Below are 23311 nucleotides of genomic sequence, written 5' to 3'. Positions count from 1 at the left end.
CAACTTCATTTCCATTTTCTTGTATATCCAATTGTGAGGCTATTCACTTTAATTTATGACTGATGTTGGGAGTATGAGCCAAATATGTAACAATACAGATCGAACAACTGTCCAATGTTTCCCCCCACCCCCAAGTGCAAGACAAACATTTATTCAAGCTAAAATAAAAGTGAAACATGTTGGAAAATTCAGCAGGTCAGCAAGATGGAGCCGCAGCATGAAGTTGAAACACTTAACATTTCACATTGATTGATCATTTTCTCTTCTTTTTAGCTCTTGCTTGACCTGCTGATTTTTTTTTTAAATTCTCTAGATTTCCAGCATCGGCAAGCTTTTGCTTCAATTATTCATTCATACTAAATCTAAAGTTGCATGCAAAAAAGTGAGCAATATTCGATTAATGGTAAAAATGTTTTGGGAGTCAGGAAGACAAGTCACTTGCCAGAAGAAATAAAGTCTTTGACCCGGTCATAATGTTATTTGTGGTTGGTCAAGTTGAACTTCTGGTCAACAATAATTCTTCCATCTACTCAACAAATGTCATATATCAATGAGTAAGTATTTTGTCTTGTGTTGCACAAGCATTATTTAACTCATCAGCCTATGTCTGAAGCTGTCTCAGTCTTGATGCAGGACTGCATCAGAGATTGGGTTCTGAAAAGCACCTACTTTTACCTCACTTCTCTCATGTAGCGATGAAAGTGAGGTCATTAAGGCAAAGGAGCCAAAGATGAGAGTGCTAAGATGAAAGTACCTAACAAAGTGTCTCAAGTAACACCCTGAGTTATGCCCGGAGGTTGATATGATTGACTTTCAAAAACCACAGCCATTTTCCTTTCTGTGGAGCGAGTGAGATTAATCAAATGCCAAAGATTTGGGTTTTTTTTCCAACATTCTGAGGAACCGTCCCTCTGCACCCCTTCGGTTAATTCTATCATATTCACCAATGCCAATCTCTGATTGCAGCCCTTTCCACAAAACCACAGAAGTAGTAACTTCCCTTTGACCTCTTTATACTTTGCAGGAACTCAAACAATTCTTCTTCCAATTTAGTAAAAACTGCGTTCAGTGCTGGTGATTTTGTTCCCTCTACTTTGGAGAAAGCAACTGGGTGACTGCTTTGGAGGGCATCTTCACAGTCCCCAAAGTAACTCTAAACTTCCAATTGCCTCTCAACTTTATTCTCCATCCAATACTCATTCTGATCTCTTTCTACAATAAACTCATCCTGTCCTCTGTCCAGATATGTGCCTGTCTAGGAACTCTATATTTAATTTGACAGCTTCAATTAATTTGCTTTTCAAATGGTTTTTAGAACTGACCAGTCCTGATGTAAGGAAACCGATCTGTAACTGGAAATTCTGTGGCGAAGGAAAACCTAACCTGCTGAGTTTTTTTTCCCCCCAGCATTCTTTCATTTTTGATTTCTTTCAATCACTATGTTCTATTTTCACAGTTCCAGAACCGTTTTCACTCTCTCTCTTGTTCTTCTGTTTCTGCTATCTTCACAGATCAACTCTAAATAACAAGCCATTGTCATTGTGTCTTAGTTGACACTAATCTACATCATTTTTTTTAAATCTTGGTCTCAGTCTCACTGTGCACATTGCCCCTGCAGTTTCCACTCTTCTTTATTTTCCATACACATGTATGTTACTCTAAGGTTCTGCCTGACAGAGGTACTTCTAACATGTTCAGATTTATGTTATCTGGAGAAGAACCCTTCTCACTGAACTTAGTATGTGGTGAGACAAACTCCAACTAAACTTTATCTGTGATTTCCTTTACTTTTCAATCTGTACAATCCAACCACGCATCAAAACCCTAGTTACTGATATGCATTAATATTGCCAGTAAGCCAAACCCAATACATCTGAATTTGGCCCATTTGAGAACAGACCCTGACATTTAGCAACGAGTGGAAAGGATATATATAATATGCAAATAATTAACTTTTTTTTAATATTAAAGGCCATCAGGTCATCATGTGCAAAATCATTATATATCGGAAACAAAGTTACTAACTATCTGGATCTATCCCTGAAAATGTGAACAGATTTCACATTTTTTTTCCTTTTTCATTTATGCTATTATTTAAAGCAAGGGAAACGGTTTAAAAAAAAATTATCAGAATCATTATAAGTTATTTGGCCCAATGTGCCTGGGCCAGCACTTTAAAAGAGTGTCCAATTAATTTCACTTCCTCTTCCCTCCTGATAGCATCATAAGAATGACCTTTTTCATCTCAATCCCAACAGAAATTTAAAACTTAATATCCTCTGCATGCTGAACATCTATTACACGGTCTCCTGAAATATTTAATCTCCATCATCCTGAAATTCGCTTCAGCTTTCTAGGATCCTCGATTTCTTCAAAGATTTGACGCAACACATTACCAAAATAGAATGTACTGGAAACCTACAGCTGGCCAGGCAGCATCTCTGGAAATGGAAACAATTAACATTTCAGATCCAGGATCATTGATCAGGAATGAGAAAGATGGAAAAGTTTTTAATAGCAGAGTTGAAAGGGAAGGATGGGTCAAGCAAAATGAAATATTTCTGAATGGGGGATAAGTAAATGTAGTAGCAAGTGGAACAGTCTGACTCAGGTCATGCTTCTTGCAATTTTATTTTTGGTAAAAGCAAGGCCAGTCAGAGAACACAAATGATAAAATGACAAGTCGCAGCAATGGTCAGTTCTGATGCACAGTGAGAACCTGAAAATTTTTGAATTTAATAATGACCTGTTGATAATAACCTTCCCAAGTTGAAAGTAAAGTGTTATTCAAGTGTGCACTGAGATTCAATGTAGCAGTGCAGGTCACACAACAAACGATCACAGGAGGGGGCTAAGAGTGAACTGAAACGCAAGTATCCATACAGTGAGGATCACTCCTGCAGATGCTCTGCAATGCACATCTCCTGAAATGTTGTGGGTGGACGGAATTTTTTTAAAGTTGAGCAAGAACTTTTCTTTTGCAAATGTTGAATATCTGCCCCATCCTTTCCTAATTTGCAGAGAAGTCTTCTGTGATTTTGGAGCTGGTCTTCCTGCTTGTGCAAATGTAGGAATCATTGCTAGCTTGGTTCTGAAATGGAGAGGATGCAAGCTGAACAGTTTCCTAATTGTTCTGAAGATCAGCTCCACTCCCACTGGTAGTTCATGGGTGATATGGAGCAGTGCAGGGAAAAAAAAATATATAAGTGGCCAGAGCAAATGTGCATTCTTGAGACTGGCCTTCACTGAGAATGGTTTTGCTGTAAACCTATTGTGTAAAAACATGGCTTGCATGTTATCATGTCACAAACAAAAGATGAAGATGGATTTCTTTGGCAAGCTGAATTTAAAGAGTCCTCCACTATCCCTCCATGTTTCCTGAGTTCAAGACTTCAGTGAGTTAACATGCCATGGGAAGAGTGTGGTATTGTTCTCTACGATTCTCCTGGAGTTGTCACATTGTAAAGGTCATGGCTGTAATACTTCCAGATGGATGGAATCCACATGAGCAGCTGGTCCAGCTCTTTGGTCACTGGGAGGAGAGTGGTGGGACCCCTCCCTCAATCCCACAGACCTGTCAATTTACTTGAAGATGGTCAAGTTACGGCATTGCTGACGGTCCCCGCCCCAGGTGTGGGTTAGTTCTTCGCTGCATAGACTTACAACAGGCTGATCCACTTTTCACCCTCCTTAAATATATATCCATGTCAATCAAGTTAACCTGCTTCCAAAGTATTTTTTTTTTCCCTAAACACTAGCCTTTTAGTATCTTAAAGCATACTAAAAGGCTAGTTTTCTCATTTGGAAAGCTCAGAACTGGATTCAACAAACACGACTTTTCTCAGTACTCATTTCTAAACTATGTCCTTGCATACAAAAACTAGAACATGCAAAATAGAATTATGGTTAAAGAAATGAGACAGGATGGCAAACATAATGTCACTCTGTGACGACATGAATGTCAACAGGCTTCCTGTGAACTGGAAGGCTTTGATTTATCACTATTGAAAATAGCTGTTGAAGACTTTGGAAAAAAAAGGTAATCTTGATTAGAGGGAGGGAATTAGATTAGTTAAGTTTTAGTCCTTTAGGTGTTTTCATTTTATTTCCTTTGTTTATCATTAATATTTTAATATAATAGTCTAATAATGGGCCTGACATTCATTGTTTATTACTAGATTGAGTAATTACAAGTAATTATTAATGTAGATATTCATGTTATTACTTATTGTTTTCTCTCCTTTTGGTATGTATTTGCTTGTATACAATTGATTCATTATGTAATCATCATTTATAATGTATGCTTATTATGTTAAACTCTATAAAAATATATTAAAAACAATAAAAGAATAGAGCTGTGCATTTTGAAGCTGGCCTCATTTGTGTCTTCCAATGAGTTTTGTGATAAATTTAAAGCATAGATAATTTTCAACATTTCCATTAGGAACTCTTCATAACACAAGACTAGCAATGAATGTTCAGAAGAAACAATATTACAGGATACTGCAGAGTTCAATCATTGAGCACTATTTTATGAGCAGAATTATATTTGTAAAAATAAAACATTTCTGTAAAATATATTGTAAATCTCCAATGTGTCCTTTAGGATGAGGTAGTACATTCTTGCTCAAAACAATTAATCTTCATCCTCTATATTACACAGACTTTGGTATTCAAAGGGTTCTAACATTAATCTAATGACTCAGAAATTGAAATGCCATACTCAGAATTCTGGAGATGAAGGATTGCCCTTTCCATTACATTTCACCAGCAGGAACTCTTCATTTCCTCTTGCTGGAAAAACAGTAACCACACAGATGTGCCAGCAGGGGCAACATAGCATTAGACAAAACATGAACGACAGCTTTTACAAATTTGCAGTCAACAGTTAATATTACTGTCAAAAAAAATTAATTGGAGTTTCCTTAATGATCACAGATAGCTTTTTTCTTATGTATATTGGTCTCCAGTTTGGAAATGGCACAGGCTGGGCATGGTGGGCACGACAATTTCCTCTGAAATGTGTACACAACTTTCAATGATAAATTACATGATGCCCATAGATCAATCATTAAGGCAACATGGTTAGTGGAGAGGCTAGTGCAACGCTTTTGCAGTGCCAGCGGCCCAGGGTCGAATTTGGACCTGTCTGTCAGGAGTCTGTAGTGTGACAGATTATGATATATTTTCAAGAAGATAAATTGTGGCATGTTTTTAGTGGAGGTCACACACAGATACAAACACTTCAAAACAAAGCTCATTTAACATGTCAGAGCTCTGATGAAGCCAGACAGCCCAGGCTCCGAGTGCCATTGCAAAACTTTGAAGAATGTCTATAAGGACTTCAAGAGTAGGTGTTAATTGGACATGCTGTGGAGTAATGGATTATTGTTTTGGAAAGCAACAGATGAACAAACTCGGAAGATATGGTCCGGTGCCGCAGTCTGTCTGAATGCAGTTTGCTGTTCTAGGAAGGTCATGTGGTTTTGAAAGCTGAAAGAGTCAAACAGGCTTTTCTCTGAGAGAGAGAGAAAGAGAGAGAGAGAGAAAATTCAGTTCTACGATGCAGCAACAGTTGCTGGGACTGGAACATGACAAGCCGGCAAGCTTGTTTGAAATCCCATTTTGAAGACAGGTTGTGAGTTCTGAGTTCAGCCTGGTCAAAGCCCTTGTGGTCCATAAAAGAGAAGATGGCTGGCTGTATAAGGTTTCACTTGAAATAAAGGAAACAAAAAGGAACTCTGTGATGACCTGAAAGAAAGAAGTTATCATCTGAAAAACTCTGATGGGACAAGTTTCTTCTGCAAGACACTGAAGTGGCTGATCAGAAGGAATCAGCTTGTGTCCAACAAGCAATAAATCTCTCTCTGAAAATGGACAAGAACCTTCCTAAGTGGTAACCATTTACTTTTCAAGCACCAAAGCCTGGTGAAATTCATAAATGTTAAATTCTGTGCAGAGTAGAAAAATTGCCTGATGTGGTGAACTTGAAGGAGTGAGAAGTGAGATTGGATTGTGAATCAAATAATTTTTCTGAACTTACACACACATTACATACACGTGCGCTTCGAATTAGAAGGGTGTTAAGTTAAGTTAACAGTAATAAGTTAGAGTTTGATCCTGTTTTCATGTTTAAACTTTTGTTTAAGTAACTATTTGTCTTGGTGAATTTCTATTGATGCTGTGTTTTGAGGTCCTCTGGGCCCATATCTTATTATCTCTCCTGCATGATTTACTCTGGGTGTTCCAATTTTCTCCAAACCTCCAAAACTGGAAGTTAATTGGTTTCTTTGGGTGACACAAGCTTGTGGGCCAGAAGGGCCTAATACTGTGCTGTATGTCATTTTTTTTTTAATCTGACCCTAACGCTAATGTGTCAACACAAGAGACCACAACTACCCACAAGGCGTGTGCTGTATCCATCTTATCCATCTTAAAAGAGTCCCACTCAAGTGGCATGACCTCAACATGAACTTCGCTTTCTCTTTCCACAGATGTTGCTTGACCCACTGAGTGTTTCCATCTGTTTATTTTCATTTTTATTTCCCATTTTACAGCAGTGGGTCTCAACCTTTTTCTTTCCACTCACATACTACTTAAAGTATTCCCTATGCCATAGGGGCTCGTTGATTAGTAAGGGATTGCTTAAGGCAGTATGTGGGTAGAAAGAAAAAGTTTGAAAACCACTGTTTTAATTGTACCTAATTGACTCGTTATGTGCATGGTTTCATAACTCCAAAGGAATGGGCCAGGGACAATTTTTCTCAAGCAAAATATTTCAAGAAAAATTGGGTCTAGAGCATTAATTTTCAACCTTCCCTTCCCACTCATATCCCACCTTAAGCAATCCCTTACTAATCACAAAGCACTGATGGCATAGGGAGTACTTAAAAGTGGTATATGAGTAGAAAGAAAAGATTGAGAAACATTGATTTACAGAACCTTAGGAAGTAGGGTGGCATGAGTAGCATAGTGGTTAACACAACACCATTACAATGCCAATGACCGAGGTCCAAATCCAGCGCTATCTGTAAGCAGTTTGTACATTCTCCCTGTAATTCCTCTGGGTGTTCCAGTTTCTTCCTACCCTTCAAATGTACCAGGGGTGTAATTGGGCAGCATGGGCTCATGGGTTGAAAGGGCCTGTCACAGTACTATATGCCTAAATTAACTTAAATTAAATCAAATGATCTGATTTCCTCAATTTAAATAATAACCTAACAGCACAAAAAGGAAAACAAATGTTATGTTCAACCGGTCCATTGAAACTACCCAATGAATTTGTTAATGTGATCTCACATACCCAGAATTCCTTTGCAGGACAACATGCTGAGACATGATAGCTCAAATAACACTACAGGATTAAAAAAGCACCAAAATGAATGCACCCTGTTCAGTCCACATTTGCGTTCAATGGCTAGAATGAATTATCTGGAGTGTTCAAGGCTAAACATGAACTATTTGCAACAACCTTAAACGCAAAATATCATTTAACAGTGTAAAAATTATTTCCAATCATTCAGAATATCACAATTATGGTAGATTTTCTGCAATAATGACTATGAATAGAATATACAGAAAACAGCTACTTCCCATAATACTGCCTTGCTCCTGCTGGCATAGTTTTTTTTTAAACCACTGAGACATAATGAAGAATTTCTGTAAGGTAATATGTGACAGAAAGGATTTAAAATCTTGAATTTCAACCCAACAGTTAGAAAGTCATTAGTAATGGCCTTTCAATTCTTTAATCATTAGATCGATGCAAGAAGCTCTTCAGTGCCATGTTCAGTGCAATGTTGCATAAGAAGATTAACCACAAGATTGTTTCACTATACATTTCATAGTGCACAATACCAAACATGATTTACTGCTAAAACTCCTGAGACACTGGTGATTTTACTTGCAATGATCCCTCCAATTGAGCTGATTCAATGACAAAGGAGAAGCAATTCAGATTTTGTTGATACAAGACTGAATAATAAATGAAAAGCTTAAGGTGAGGCAACATGGCATGGAACAAAAATATTAAGACATCATTGCATTATACAGTACAGAAACATTCCTTTGGTCCACTGAATCCTCGCCAACTGTCAATCAACCATTCATCAAGTAACGTTTATTGTCATCTGATTGGACGAAACAGTGTTATCCGATCCTCGGTGCAAAATGTGCAGACACACAATCAGGCATAACACACATACATACAGACAAACAATACATATGCCGGAGAAGTATTTATACATACAAATAAGTAAAGTATTGCAAATGTGAGAGTCTTGATAGTTAGTGTGAACAGTTTATTTGGTTGTCCACCATCCTCACTGCCCATGGGAAGAAGTTGTTCCTCAGCCTGGTGATGCTGAATCTGGTACTCGTCTATCACTTCCCCGATGAGAGCAGCTAAAACATGTTGGGTTCAGAATGGAAGGGGTCCTCAAAGATTTTGCGAGCTCACCGGGCAATGATCACAGTAGATCACATTGATGGGGTGGGGTTAGTCTCTAGTGATCCTCTCTGCCACTATAATGGTCATTGACCTCCAATCTATTTCTCTGGAGCAACTATAAGATCCAGGGAAAGCAAATCAATTTGATACAAAATTGGTGGAAGATGGAGAGTACATTTTTTTCCAGACTGAAGGCTGTGATAAGTGGTGTGCTACAAGAATCAGTGCTGATTCCAATGTTGTTTCTCATTTACATGAACAATCAGGATGAGAACATAGGTCTCATAATTAGTCAATTTACAGATGTTGGTGGTACAGTGGACAATGAGAGAGGTTATCAAAGATTACAATAAGATCTTGACCAGCCAAGTAACTGGACCAAGAAATGGCAGATGGAGATTAATTCAGGGGAAATGTATTGCATTTTGGTAAAACAAACCATAGTAAGATTTACACAGTTAATGACAGTTAATGGGGAGTATTGTAGGACAGAGAAAAAGTAACATCCATCCTCAGGAAAAACGTATATCATTCTGAAAGTGGCAATATTGGTTGACAGGGTGGGACATTTGCCTTCATCGCTCTGCACACTGAGTAGAGGGATTGGGACGTCATGTTATTGTCATACGAGATGCTACAAATGTCACAGTTTGAATACTGTATCCAATTCTGCTATAAGAAGAATATAATTAAACAATAAACTGTGCAAGAAAAATTCAAAAGGATGTTTCCAGGACTGAAAGGCTTGAGTTACAAAAGGATAGGCCAAGACTTCCCTGGAACATAGGAAGCTGAGGGCTGAGAGGAACATGAGGGGCAAGAACAAGGTGAATAGATATTTTCCCCCCACGGTTGCAGCGTCTAAAACTGGAGGGCAAAGGTTTCAAATGAAGAGGGGGATAATTTAAAAGAGACTTTATCCCCTCAAAGAGAGCAGTGGAATGGACTGCCAGAAAGAGAGGCAGATTGGGTACAATCATGACTTTCAAGAGATTTGTCAGGCATATAATAGGAAAGGGTGAGAAGGATATGGACCAAGCATAGACAAATGGAATTAGCTCAGATGGGTAATTTGGTCAGCATGGATGAGTTGGGATGAGTTCCATCCCATATACCTCTCTGACCTTTGACCACTAATTCTCCGATTAGGTACATTCTATTGTTAGACACATGCAATTTCTAAAATCATATCAAGCCACTAAGAAGAGAGCAAGGTTTATGAATCATTAAAGAAATATGAAATATTCCCCAATGCTGTATGTGTATTTTTCCCCCCCTTGAACAGACTGAGACATGACCCAACAGAGATCTTAATAGGTGCACATAGAGTAAGTGCATTCCATGTTGCAAAAATCAAAGTTTTAAATAGGCCACCAAAAAAATTAAATAGGAAATTCATAAGGAAACATATTTAAAAAGTGAGAAAATATGGAACTTGTTTACCAGGAATTGACTGAAATGAATAAATGTATTCAAGCAAAAGCTAGATTAAGGGAATACAGAAAGATGGTGAATGAACCAGATCGAGAGGGGTAGGAAAAAGGATCAACTATAATTGTTGGCATCAACTAAGTAGTTCTTTGCCTTGAATATTCTATCTGATTCTATTGATTAATTTTAAGCACATTCACTTTTCAACTATTTGACAATCCATTCATTTAAAACCAATTAGTGAGCGGCAAGCTCAGAAGTGTTATAAACAAACAAGCTAAAACTTGCTCCTAAACATAGGGTCGCAAGCAGTTTCATTTTGCAGTTTCAACAGTAAATGGCAAGGGAAAATTTATCAATTCCGGCCCCAAATTGCTACTTTAAATGTGGTTGTGATCCATTACTTGATCCACTGCAGTTTTTTTTTTGTCAAAGGTAATCAGAATGTTATTGGGTTGGTAGGTCAAAGATTTATATGCAGAGACCATGAAAATCCATCACCGTGGAGAATGCTCATCAACTAAAGGAGAAGCCTGGAGGTGATGGTATTGGGTTCACCTACTTCCCTTGCCCTTCTTGCTGGTTAAGGTTGCAGGTTTGGAGGTAGTGGTCAAGTAAATGCAGCAACTTAGTTCAACTGATACATTTTGTGTACTGGTAGAGGAAGAAATGCAGATAGCTGTGCTCTGGAGTCAAGCTTCTTGAAAGTTCCCTCCACTGAGCTCATTAGGCAAGAGGAAATTATTCCATCATGCTCTTCACTCATGGCCTTGCAGACGATGGAAAGGCTTTGATGTGCTGCCAAGTGAGCACCTGCTTTCAGACGACTCTTGTAGCCAATGTATTTCTGTAGTTGATCCAGATAAGTTTCAAGTCAATGATGACCCTGGAATATTGATGATGAGGGCTCTGTAAAAATGATAAAGGGTAGGTGGTTCGTTAATGGTCATTACCGAACAGTTCAGGGGCATGATGTTGTGCCGAAAAGTTGCCTTGGGCTTGCTGCATTCAGGCAGGCGGTGATGCATTTGTGGAGGATCTGCAAACAGAATTAAACACTGTGCAATCATCAGTGGGCATTCTACCTCTGATTTAATGAAAGGAAGACCAGCCAAGGAAACTACCCTGAAGAACTCCAGTGATGTTGTACTAGGCCTCTGATTATTTATCAACAGCAGTGTTGTCATCCTTGGTCAAAATGTAATCAGGTACCTTGATGCAATGCTTGGTCAAAAACGGTCTTGATTTCAAGGACAATCAGACTCACGCTAATTCATCTGTGATAAAGCCTGAAGCCAGGTGTTCCTGGCAACGTCCTAACCAGATATCAGGGAACAAGTACCACTTGATAGAACTTTTGATGACTGGCTCCATCATTTTGATGATGATTGAGTGTGGACTGATTGAGTGGTATTTCAATATTGTTGAGAAGATGCAGAGCTCCCATCCTCTAGTAGTGATGTTACCTTGTCCGATAGAGCTTGCTGTGGAGTGCCCTCCGCTGTTGCTTTTTCACATTGCATGCAGTTAATCTAATTGGGTTTCCTCTGGGTGCTCCGGTTTCCTCCCACCTTTGAAAAACTTAGAGGTTGTAGGTTAATTGGGTGGCACAGGCTCATGGCCTGGAAGGGCCTGTTACCATGCCCGATGTCTAAATGCTTTTTAAATGTAAAAACTGACTGGAAACTGGCTTCAAGGACAGTGGGAATTTCAGGAGGAAGCTATTTCTGACAAACTGCATTTCAGTCTTGGTTCATCTTCAACCCAGTAATTAGCCACATGGAATAGAAACAATAAATAAAATAATGAAACTTAAAAGATTTTTAACAAAGGAATTTCTCTCTCTTCATAATTTCACCAGCCGAAAAGAACATTATGCTGCTTGCGAGAAAAAAGTTGGATAATTTGGTCAGGTGTAAGGAAGTGGAGATACTTTCATGAAAGACTTGAAGGTGTGCTCCAAAACTCAGTCTGGATTGACATTATTGAATGCCTCAACAGTTCAACCAACCCTCTGATAAATATTGGTCTCTTGTGCTAAGATCATGAACATCATTATCTAGACAGTACAATTGTGGAAGTCAAATCAATCTTAAAAATCTTACATTTGCTCTGTTAATTTAGTTAATTTCTGTGCCATGCCTGCTAGTTGGAGAGGGATGGCAGATATCGCTTGTTTAACCCTTACGTTGCACTCCAGAGTTCCCTGTTGTGAATTCCCCTACATGAAAGAATAAAGACTATTCTTTGATCATCAACTATGTCCAGGACATTCTTGGTCCCTTTGAACTTGTTCTCACCATCAAAGGTACCTACCACTATGACTGCAGGAAATGCTATATTTGTGCCCACATCTCCTCCCTCATCACCATTCAGGGCCCCAAGCAGTCCTACCAAATGAAGGAATACTTTACTTGGTAGGGCTGAATCTGCAGGGATCATCTATTGCATCTGTGCTCCTGTTGTGGTCTCCTTTAAATGGGAGATACTGGACACAAACTGGAGATAACTTTAATCAGCACCTTAACTCTGCTGTAATACCATAGAATAATACCTGGTGGCAAACCACTTAAATTTCCCACCCCAACCCCATGCTGGCATATCTGTCCATGGTATCATGCACTATCAGACCATTAGCAAATTGGAGGAACAACAACTCATATTCCATCTGGCCATTCTGCAACCAGATGGCTTAAAAGCCGACCTCCAGTTTCCGTTGGCCCCCACCCCATCTCTCCCTTCACCTTTCCCCATTTCTTTATCTCTCTCTATCTCTTCCCTTTTCCTCTGTCTCTTATCCTCCATCTCTTCATTCATAGAGCCATCCCCTCCCACAATCAATTCTCACTTTTCCCCTCCTGTCCTCCTATCCATGTCCAACTAGCACATTTTGTTTGTTGGCCTGTGCTCCTTCCCCTGCCCTTCCTTCCATTCTCACCCAGCCTTTTTCTTCAAACCTTGAAGAAAGGTTCAGACCCAAAACATTGGTTATATATGGATGCATGAGACCTTATGGGTTCCTCCAGCATTTGTGTTTTTACCACAGAAGTCTGCAGACTTTCATTTTTCACTATTCCCATTGTATTAGCTTTCCATTTTCTACCTCTGCTTCTTGCATTTCCAGTTGTGTTCAATCTCACCACCAATTATTTCTTGGATCGTTAAAGATGAACCTGTTTAACCTCTTTCCTCGCTGCAAAGAGTTGAAATTAGCTTTATAGACGGTGTGACTTATAAACAGCATGATTTTAGTTGTATTTATTTACAAACACCTTGTCATCATTGCATTTGCTCCATCTCTCCTGAATTTTCTGATGGATTAAATTTGTCAGTGTAGCCTCAAGCTACTTTCTATGCCTTTTCTCTTGTATTGACAAAATTGTGTCCGTTCCTAAACTTTTAGGTTCAAAATGCAAACACACGAGTACATGCAGACATGTGAAAGTTCCCTCTACATCCTGAACACTATTCATTCAATCATTGTCACAGAGTCAACATTTCAGAATTCCTCACCCAGCAGCCCTGTGGGATTACCTTCAAATGGACTGAAATGGGCTCAAGGAAATGTTTGGCCATCATCTCTGAGATGGAGATTAAGTGCAGGTCTGCAAACCGTCATCCCGTGAGCAAATCAAAAATAAATTATTTCTGTGTGTACACGATAATTAAAAACCGCTTCATAAATGCAGTTTACATTTTTCATATTGTCGTGTTTTAATTACAGTAATTACATTTTTCTACTGGCATTTCTTCATCGGATTTAAATGTCAAAGCTCTTTTGCCATCAAAACTATTCAACGCTGACATTTTGTCAGCAACTTTCCCTGAATATCCATCAACTCCAAAGTTTATTTTAACACAAAAGTTCCACTCACCTAACAGGATTGCTGGTCAAAGAAACTCTTAATGATTCGAGGCAGTTAAGCAGTTTGTCATCAGTAATGCCTGAACGCAATTCATGAACATATTCTTGGGATGACAGAGTACTTTCATGCTTGCTGTTCTTCAGTCCACCCTGTATTAACAAGGAAAGAGTTTCTCACTATGTGCAGCAAATACCTCCAAAGAAAACACCATTTAATTTACTGAAGACCCCAAGTGTCCAAATAGAGTGAAGAGGATGCCATTCCAATGCTGTCAGTGAGCAGTCCAAATTGAGTCATGTTATCTCCAAATAGCTAAATACGGAATCAGTGGAAGATAAGTTTATACTATGGGACGCAATGAAAGCATTCATTAGAGGGCAAATAATAAGTTATGCAACCAAGATGAAGAAGGACTATAATCAGGAAACAGAGCAGTTGGAAAGGGAAATAATAAACATAGAAAAAAAATTAGCAATAAAGGAAGATACAACCAAAAGAAGAGAATTGGCGGATAAAAAAATAAAATATGAAACATTACAAACATATAAGGTGGAGAAGAATATAATGAAGACAAAACAGAAATATTATGAACTAGGTGAAAAAACACACAAAATCTTAGCATGGCAGCTTAAGACAGAGCAAACTAAGAAAATGGTATTGGCAACAAGGAAAAAAGACAAACAAATTACATATAATCCAAAAGAAATTAAGGAAAACTTCAGAGAATTCTATGAACAATTATACCGAACCGAAAACGAAGGGAAAGAAGGGAAAATAGATGAATTTTTGACTAAAATTGAACTACCAAAACTACAAATAGAGGAACAAAATAAATTAACAGAACCATTTGGAACAGTAGAAATACAAGAGATAATAAAAAATTTACCAAATAATAAGACACCAGGAGAGGATGGACTCCCAATAGAATTCTACAAAACATTTAAAGACCTAATAATACCGCCCCTCCTGGATGTAATCAACCAGATTGATGAGACACAAAACTTACCAGATTCATGTAAAACAGCAATAATTACAGTGATACTAAAACAAGGGAAAGATCCACTCTCACCAGCGTCATATAGACCAATATCTCTGCTAAACACAGATTATAAGATAATAGCTAAACTATTAGCAAACAGATTAGCAGAACAGGTACCGAAAATGGTAAATTTAGACCAAACTGGATTTATCAAAAAAAGACGCACAACAGACAATATTTGTAAATTTATTAACTTAATTCATGCAGTAGAAGGAAATAAAGCGCCGGCAGTAGCAGTTGCTTTAGACGCAGAGAAGGCCTTCGACAGAGTAGAATGGAATTACTTGTTCAAAGTATTGCAAAAATTCAGTTTACCGGAGAAGTTTATTAATTGGATTAAAGCATTATATGAGGGACCGTTAGCGAAAGTGACAGTAAATGGACATGTATCAAAGCAATTTAACTTAAGCAGGTCAACGCGGCAGGGATGCCCACTATCACCATTATTGTTTGCGCTAGCTATAGAACCACTAGCAGAATCGATAAGAATAGATAACAATATAAAAGGAATAAAAATAAAAGACAGGGAATATAAAATCAGTCTGTTTGCGGATGATGTGATAGTGTACTTAACAGAACCAGAACTATCAATAAAAGAACTATATAAGAAATTGAAGGAATATGGAGAAGTGTCGGGATACAAGATAAACGTAAATAAAAGTGAAGCAATGCCTATGAATAACGCAGATTTCTCAAAATTTAAGGTGGAATCCCCATTCAGATGGCAAACGCAGGCAATAAGATACCTAGGTGTGCAAATAAACAAAAATCTAGGCCAATTATATAAACTCAATTACAATCCACTAATGAAAAAATTACAGGACGATTTAGAGCATTGGAAAGAGCTACCACTAACACTGATAGGAAGGATAAACTGTATTAAAATGAACATTTTTCCAAGGATACTATACTTATTTCAGGCATTGCCAATACAACTGACAGAAAAATTCTTCAAAGAGTTAAAGAAAATAATAAGGAGATTTTTATGGAGAGGGGGGAAACCGAGGATAGCACTAGATAAATTAACAGAATGGTATAAACAAGGAGGCTTGCAATTGCCAAACTTCAAAAATTATTATAGAGCCGCACAATTAAGGTACCTATCAGATTTTTATCAAACAAGGGAAAAACCAGACTGGACGAGACTAGAATTAGATAAAATAGGGGAAAAGATACCTGAACACATATTATATAAATGGGATGAAAAATTGGTACAACATAGAACTTCTCCAGTATTACACCATCTCCTCAATATATGGAAGAAGATTCATGTAGAAAGAAATAAAATAAATTACCAAATACCAAAACTAATATTGACACAAAATAAGCTACTCCCTTTTACAATAGACAACCTTGCCTTTAGAGAATGGGAAAAAAAAGGGATTAAAAGAATAGAAAATTGTTTTTCAGGAAGTAGATTCTTATCCTTTGAACAAATGAGAGATAAGTACAATATAACTGGAGATACAGCGCTGGCATATTACCAACTGAAGTCCTACTTGAAAGATAAATTAGGAAGCAATTTGAGTTTACCAGAGGGAAGTAACCTTGAATATGTGATTACAGATACAATGTTAATCAAAAGATTTATAACAAATATGTATATTAAACTGCAAGAAAAGGAGAATGAGGAAACAAATGGTAAAACTAAACAAAAATGGGAACAAGATTTAAATATAAAGATAAAAAAGGAAACATGGGAGAAGTTATGCTCTGGAACGATGAGAAATACAATAAATACGAGGCTGCGTATGATACAATATAATTGGTTACACAGACTATACATTACACCGCAAACGTTAAATAAATGGGACCCAACAGTATCTGATAGATGTTTTCGATGTAAAAAAGAAAGGGGAACAACAATTCATGCAATCTGGACATGTGAGAGAGTAGAAAAATTTTGGGATGATCTCAATCAGATATTAAATAAAATAACAGAAAACAATATACCAAAGAATCCAGAGATCTTTCTCCTAAGTAACATAAAAAATAAAGAATTTGGAATTGACTTGGAAGATGCACAAAAAAGATTTGTCAAGATAGCCCTAGCCGTAGCAAAAAAATGTATTATGTCAACCTGGAAATTGGAAGATAATTTGAAAATACAACAATGGTATATAGAAATGAATAAATGTATTCCATTAGAAAAAATAACATATAGTTTAAGAAATAATATTGAAATATTCGAACAAGTATGGGAGCCTTACATTAAATACAATAGCGAAAACCTACCGGGAACAAACATTACCTAAGTTGATGGAAGGAGAAGAAAAGAAAAGAATGGACTCAGTAGAATTTCTGGTGTATTTTTGTTGAATGACAACATTGTCTAACTGAATTAATGCAACCTAGATTGTATACCTAAAATGGATGAGAGGGGGGGGGGGGTGGGGGGGTGGCTTGGGAGGAGGGAGGGGGGAGGGAGAAAAAGTCACTGTAAATGTGTGGAAAAGAAAAAGTGTATATCATGGCTATTGTGATTTATGGTGTGAAAAATAAAAAATTAAAAAAAAAAAAAAATGTTATCTCCAAATAGCTCAGCAGGTTTAAATAAAGAACTAAGATTTGGAATCCTAGGGATATTCAGCAGGTAGCATAACTTATGAAGGAAACAGAATCAATTCTCAAATATTGATGAAATGTCAAGGACTTAAAATGTTAACTATTTTATTTTCCCTCCTTGGGTGCTACCTGCAATTTGCATCTGCAGTATATTGTGTTTTCTTTAGAAATAATTAGGGATAAGATTTTAATTGTGATAGAAAGCTATAGATATGAACTGCACACTTAGTCAGAACCTAACAAGGGTAGCAGCTACCAGTGTTAATGGCCCAAAGTTTCAGGATTAAGTCTTGACCTGGACCCAGACCTGAAAGGTGGCACACCCAGCAACTTACTAACATGTTCTGAACCTTGGAAGGTCTAAATACACTGAGCTGGACATGGTGGGTCAGGCTGAGGACCTCAGTGGACAGAAGGCTAACTTTTTCTTGTCCTTGCTGCTGATCACTATGGCCAAGGACAAGCATTCGCCTTGCAGCACTGGATACTTGGCTGCATTGAAGGGTTAGGGGGGGAAGGGAGTGTTACTCGAACACTCTGAGAGGCAAAGTCTGATGTGTCCTTGATAAATCTCCTCTTTGGACATGGAGCCCAGTCAATGCTGTACCATTTAAACAACTGGGATACTCCTATGCACAGACTACCCAAGGTCCCTCTGCTGCTCAACATGTATTCTCATTCTGCATAGGCATGAAGTAACAGCAATGCAGATGTTTCCCATGAACCTCTGCTAGTGGCGATAGTGATGGCTGGTAAAACTAGAATGGGGTGAACAGTGAAAACCTCTGTTATTCACTTTGAAGTAATTATTCCTATTCTTACAAAAAGTGTCACTGGATTGGTTATAAATATGTTCTAATATTGCTGATTTCCTGATATTTTTACTTCGTATGTTCCAAAGCATGAAGATAAAATGACAGAATGATTTAAATAATGAGGGTTAATTGTCGTGCAGATTTTGTTTCAAATAAATATGCAAAAACAGACACACAAAGATCAAAAATGAAAATATATAGTTTTAACTCCATATTATTTACTCTTATTGTTTCTCTTTTGGAATCACTTGTTATCACTTATGTTTGCCTGCACAAATTTAAAACTGGAATTACTCCTTCCAAAATTAACATCAGTGTTTAAAATTGAAAAAGAGCCTATTCATTGTTATTGAATAGAAAAAAAACATTCAGCCCAACAAACACTATTTACCACAGTGTTCTCTAGTTACACTCACTCTTTCTTCATTGCCTGACAAATGTTCCTTCATCATATTTCTTATCATTATTATTATTACAATCAATAATTATAATACACCAATGTGCTGAAAAAGCTCAGCAGGGCACAGAGCATTCCATAGGAAGTAAAAGGTAACCAACGATTCAGGCTTTTGTCAGGAATAATTAAAAACAGGTAGATACACAAAGGATGTTTTATTCTCTCTTGAAGAGCTCATTTGAATCTGCCTCCTTCACATGTACAATTAATGCATCCCTGATTCCAGCCACGTGTGACATAGTCAAGTTTTAACTCATGTCACCATTAATTTATACATGTGACTTCTTGCCCTTGACTCCTCTACCAATGGGAATAACCTTCCACTAACCTGCCTGACTAGAATCCTCAGCATTCTTTCTGCTTCCATCAAATCACCCTTCACACTTCCCTTTAAATAAAACTGTTGGAGCTTCTCTAATTAAAATGTAATCCATCATCTGAGGAAATATTCTCATTAATCTCCACCGGACCTTTTATTTTTAAAAAAGATTTATTTATACATATTTCTAACTGATATCAATGATACTATGAATTGAATTATGTAAACAATTATTTATAATAATTTGATGGACCTAACAATAGCCTCAATGACCGGAATCAAGAATGAATGGGAACAGGATTTGAATTTATCATTTTCAGATGAGGATTGGGACACCTCTCTTCATTTTGTGCACAACATTGTCTGTTACAATTTAAGGTGATGTATAGAATATACAAATCTATAGAAAAATTTATTCGGTTTTATTCTGATATTGATCCATCGTGTGATAAATGTAAAATCTTTGAAGCTTCACTGATTCATATGTTTTGAGAGGGTCCCAAATTAAATAAATGTTGGGAACAAATTTTCTAAACTTTATCAGTGACTCTTAAAATCAAATTAGAACCATTACCCTTCAATTGCTTTGTTTGGTTTCTCTCAAGGCTTCAACCCAAAAAAAGAATCTTAGCTTTTACCTCAATGATAGCCAGATGAGCAATTCTGATGAAATGGAAAGATAATTCTTCATCTACTCATATGCAATGGTTAAATTTGGAGAAAATTAGATATAGCACCGGCACCTTTCCAATGCCTCAACAATCTTTCTTTTGTAAGATCACCAAAACTCTACATATTACTCGATTTGAGATAAAGCTCCTGTTTCATGAAGGTTCAGTCTAACTTTCCTGGTTTTATTCGAAATTCTGCAATTAATAAACCCTAGATTATAAATGCCTTTTTAATTGCTTTCTCAATGTTCTACCATTTTCAATGATAAAATAGAATGCGAGAAGAATTCACCAAATCAACCTGCAACTGTGGAGGCACGGCAAAAGGTGAAAGTCAACTTTTCAAGTTGAGACCCTGCACCAGTAATTCTCGTCAAATTTCCACTTTCATTGATTTGTGCATTCATAACCCCATGTCCCCCTTACAATCATATCCTGACTTCCAATTTGCCTCTTCATACAATTCCCACCAAATGAATTGCCCAACATAGATCCGTACTAATTTTCAAATGTAATATATCATACTCTTCTTTGCAGATCACAATAATTTAAAGTTTTATGTTGTCTACAAATTTCAAAATGGTTCAAATGTATTATTTGGTATTTCTTATTTCTCTTTCATTTGTTCAAAAGTCATAAAAAGGAACCTAAAAATACAGTATTTCATTCTCTGTACAGCTTTAATGTACCAAATATCAAAAAAAAAAGGATTATTCAAAGCAAAAGGAATAAGATGATTTTGTTTTAACAACATCTTTGGTATTTGATAATTTTTAATTCCTCTTTCCATATGAATTCCATTCCATACCTTAAAGCAAATGCTTTAATATTGGGACTTCGGTTTTTTTTCAATAACTCATTATTCCATTTATACAATTTCTCCAATTTTATTAATTTCAATGGAACCCACACTGCTTTTTCTCCAATTTGATAACAGGAGGACAAGAATTTTAATTGGTCTGCTTTGTAATAATTTTTAAACATTGGTCATTTTAAACCCCCTTGTTCAAATTTCCAAGTCAGTCTTTCCAGAGCTACTCTTGACATTTTATCTCCAAATTAATTTCCTTATATTTTTACTTTGCTCTTGGAGAAACTTCTCTGGTAGAGGGATGGGTCATGATTGAAATAAAAACTGTATTCTTGAAAAAAATGTTCATCTTGACACAATTTACCCATCCTATTAAAGTTATTAGTAAATCTTTCCATTTTTAAAAAATTATCAATTTTTTTAATAGTGATATGTAATTCGATTAAATTATTTAAATTTCTATTTTTATTCTTAAATATTTAATTGGTTCCTTTTGCCATTTAAATTTTGCCTTTTTTTTATAAATATGAAATACCAAATATTTTTTTTATACTATCAATTTAACAAAGGGAAATTAGGTGCAAGTTTAAGACTACCAGAACAGAGTCAATTTGAATATTTAATTACAGATACATTTATTGAGAAATTTATGACAAATATGTATATAAAATTACAAGATACTATGGGGGAAAAAAAGAACTATATAAATCAAAACAAAGATGGGAAAAAGATCTAAATATTCAAATTCAAGAAATTTGGACAAGATTGTGCCAAGAGAGTGTAACAAATAGAATTATGGTTAAATATCAAATGGTACAGTACAATTCTCTACAATTACATTATACTCCATGTAAATTAAAAGGAATAACCCAAATTATTCTGATAAATAAAGGAAGTAAGGACCTTAGTACACTCAATTTGGTTCTGTGTTAAAGTGGAAAAATTTTGTAAAGCTTTGAGTATATTATTAAGACAAATTATGAAGATAAAAATACAAAAGGATCCGAGAATATTTTTACTTGGTAATATATATGAAGAAGATGTGAAATTGAAGTTGGATAAATATCAAGAAAAATTTCTTATCATAGCAATAGCGGTAGCAAAAAAAAGGTGTAGTAGTGACATGAAAAACAGAACATTTTAGAATGATGGACAGATGGAACACTGAAATACATAATTGTATATAATTTAAGGAATCATATTGGGAATTTTTATATGATTTGGGAACTATATATGGAATTTGTTGATAAAAACACATCCACATCATCCATTCCCCTCAATCAATAATCAATAATAAGATATATCAAGAGAATGTGATTCATATATATTGCTCGTATAAAGAATTGTCTACCCAGAAGAAAGAATTGATTATTCAACAGCTAATTTTAAAAAGGAATTTTACACATCTTTGAAGGCAAATGGGGTCACACACTTGTCCCATCCCACTCCCAATGAGCCAAAACAGGACAGCTTCAAAGCTGGAAGTTATCACTATTCTATGTTTAATTTAATTTAAATTTAGACAAAGAGCACGGTTTCGCCCCTCGAGCCTATACTGCCCAATTACACCCAATTGAAGGGTGGGAGGAAACCAGAGCACCCGGAGGAAATCCACACAGACACAGGAAAAACATGCAAACTTCTTACAGACAGCACCGGATTCAACCACACTTTCTGGTGCTGTAACAGCGTTATGCAAACCACAATGCTAACCATGTCATCCTCCAAATGCATTTTTGCCAGGAAAGGTTGATTCTTGAGTGTAACATCTACAAAGAGATGACAATAGCAGACTGATAAATGGAGAAATTGAAAATCACTGATTAATTGTTGAGGTGAAAAATAATGTAAACCAGGATCTTAGTTGGAGGAAGGGGCAGGACTGGGTAAGGATATGATAATATGGTAAAGTAGATTGGCTGCTTGAGAGTATTTCTGTACATTAAAGTTATTCAAAACTATTTGAAAGCTTTGTAGAAACGCAAGCCTAGACAATTGCAGATGTATATGAACGGAAGGAAGACAATTAGTTCAAATCTGTTTGAAGGGCTTTGGATTATTTCAGAGTTTTTTTTTGTACTGTAAAATTTTAATAGAGAATCAGTACAAATTAATGTCATAAAGATGTGGTGAGTTGTCAAAAACCTTGGGAATGATGACGTTGGCACAATTAATACCATGATAATGTCCTGAAACGGTGAACTAATTGGCCTTCTTCAAAGCTGAAAGTCATCAAGGAGTAAAGTTAAATAAATGGGATCCAACAGTATCTGATAGATGTTTTGGCTGTAAGAAAGAAACAGGAACAACAGTACATGCAATTTGGGCATGTGAGAAAGAAGAAAAGTTTGGGGAAGATCTAAACCAGGTATTAAATAAAATCACAAAAAGCAACATACCAAAAAATCCAAAGAAGTAAAGAAATTGGACTCGATTTGGATGGAGCACAAAAAAGATTTATTATGATAGCCTTAGCTGTAGCAAAAAAATGTATTATGTCAACCTGGAAATTAGAAGATAGCCTGAGAATATAACAATGGTACATAGAAATGAATAAATGTATTCCATTGGAAAAAAAATAACATATAATTTAAGAAATAACATCACAGTATTCGAACAAATTTGGGAAACGTACATGGAACACAACAGAGATCCTACCGCGGACCTCCACCCCCTAAAATGACAGAAGGAGAAGACGACGAAATGAACTGACCCAGTATGTAAAAGTAGAAGACACAAACTTCTTGTTTATTTTCATTGTGTGATGACATTGTTTAATGAGTTTAATGTATCATATATGTTGAACGTTGAGTGGGTGGGGAGGGGGGGTGAAGGAGGGAGGGAAGGGAGGGGGAAAAGGGGAGAAAATGACACTGTGTATATTCAAG

General features: G+C 36.6%; 1 protein-coding gene across 12 annotated transcripts in view; it reads right to left on the bottom strand.

The window, feature by feature from the left end:
* The window catches only part of diaph2 (diaphanous-related formin 2), a 569879-nt gene that overhangs the window by 423160 nt on the left and 123408 nt on the right, over positions 1-23311 (bottom strand). For 11 of the 12 annotated variants that reach the window (XR_011343050.1, XR_011343048.1, XR_011343047.1 and 8 more), the window contains one exon: positions 13756-13895. Coding sequence is in view for 3 of the 12 variants with exons in the window: in XM_069893430.1 (XP_069749531.1) it covers positions 13756-13895 (140 nt within the window). In the remaining 9 variants the exon portion in view is untranslated. Of the gene's footprint in view, positions 1-4723; positions 7551-13755; positions 13896-23311 lie in introns of those variants that run through there. The other variant, XR_011343055.1, reaches the window with a different exon arrangement.

Source organism: Narcine bancroftii, chromosome 8, assembly GCF_036971445.1.
Source record: "Narcine bancroftii isolate sNarBan1 chromosome 8, sNarBan1.hap1, whole genome shotgun sequence".
Taxonomy (NCBI): Eukaryota; Metazoa; Chordata; class Chondrichthyes; order Torpediniformes; family Narcinidae; genus Narcine; species Narcine bancroftii.
The sequence above is the reverse complement of the archived record's forward strand: the minus strand, read 5'-3'. Positions and strand labels throughout refer to the sequence as shown.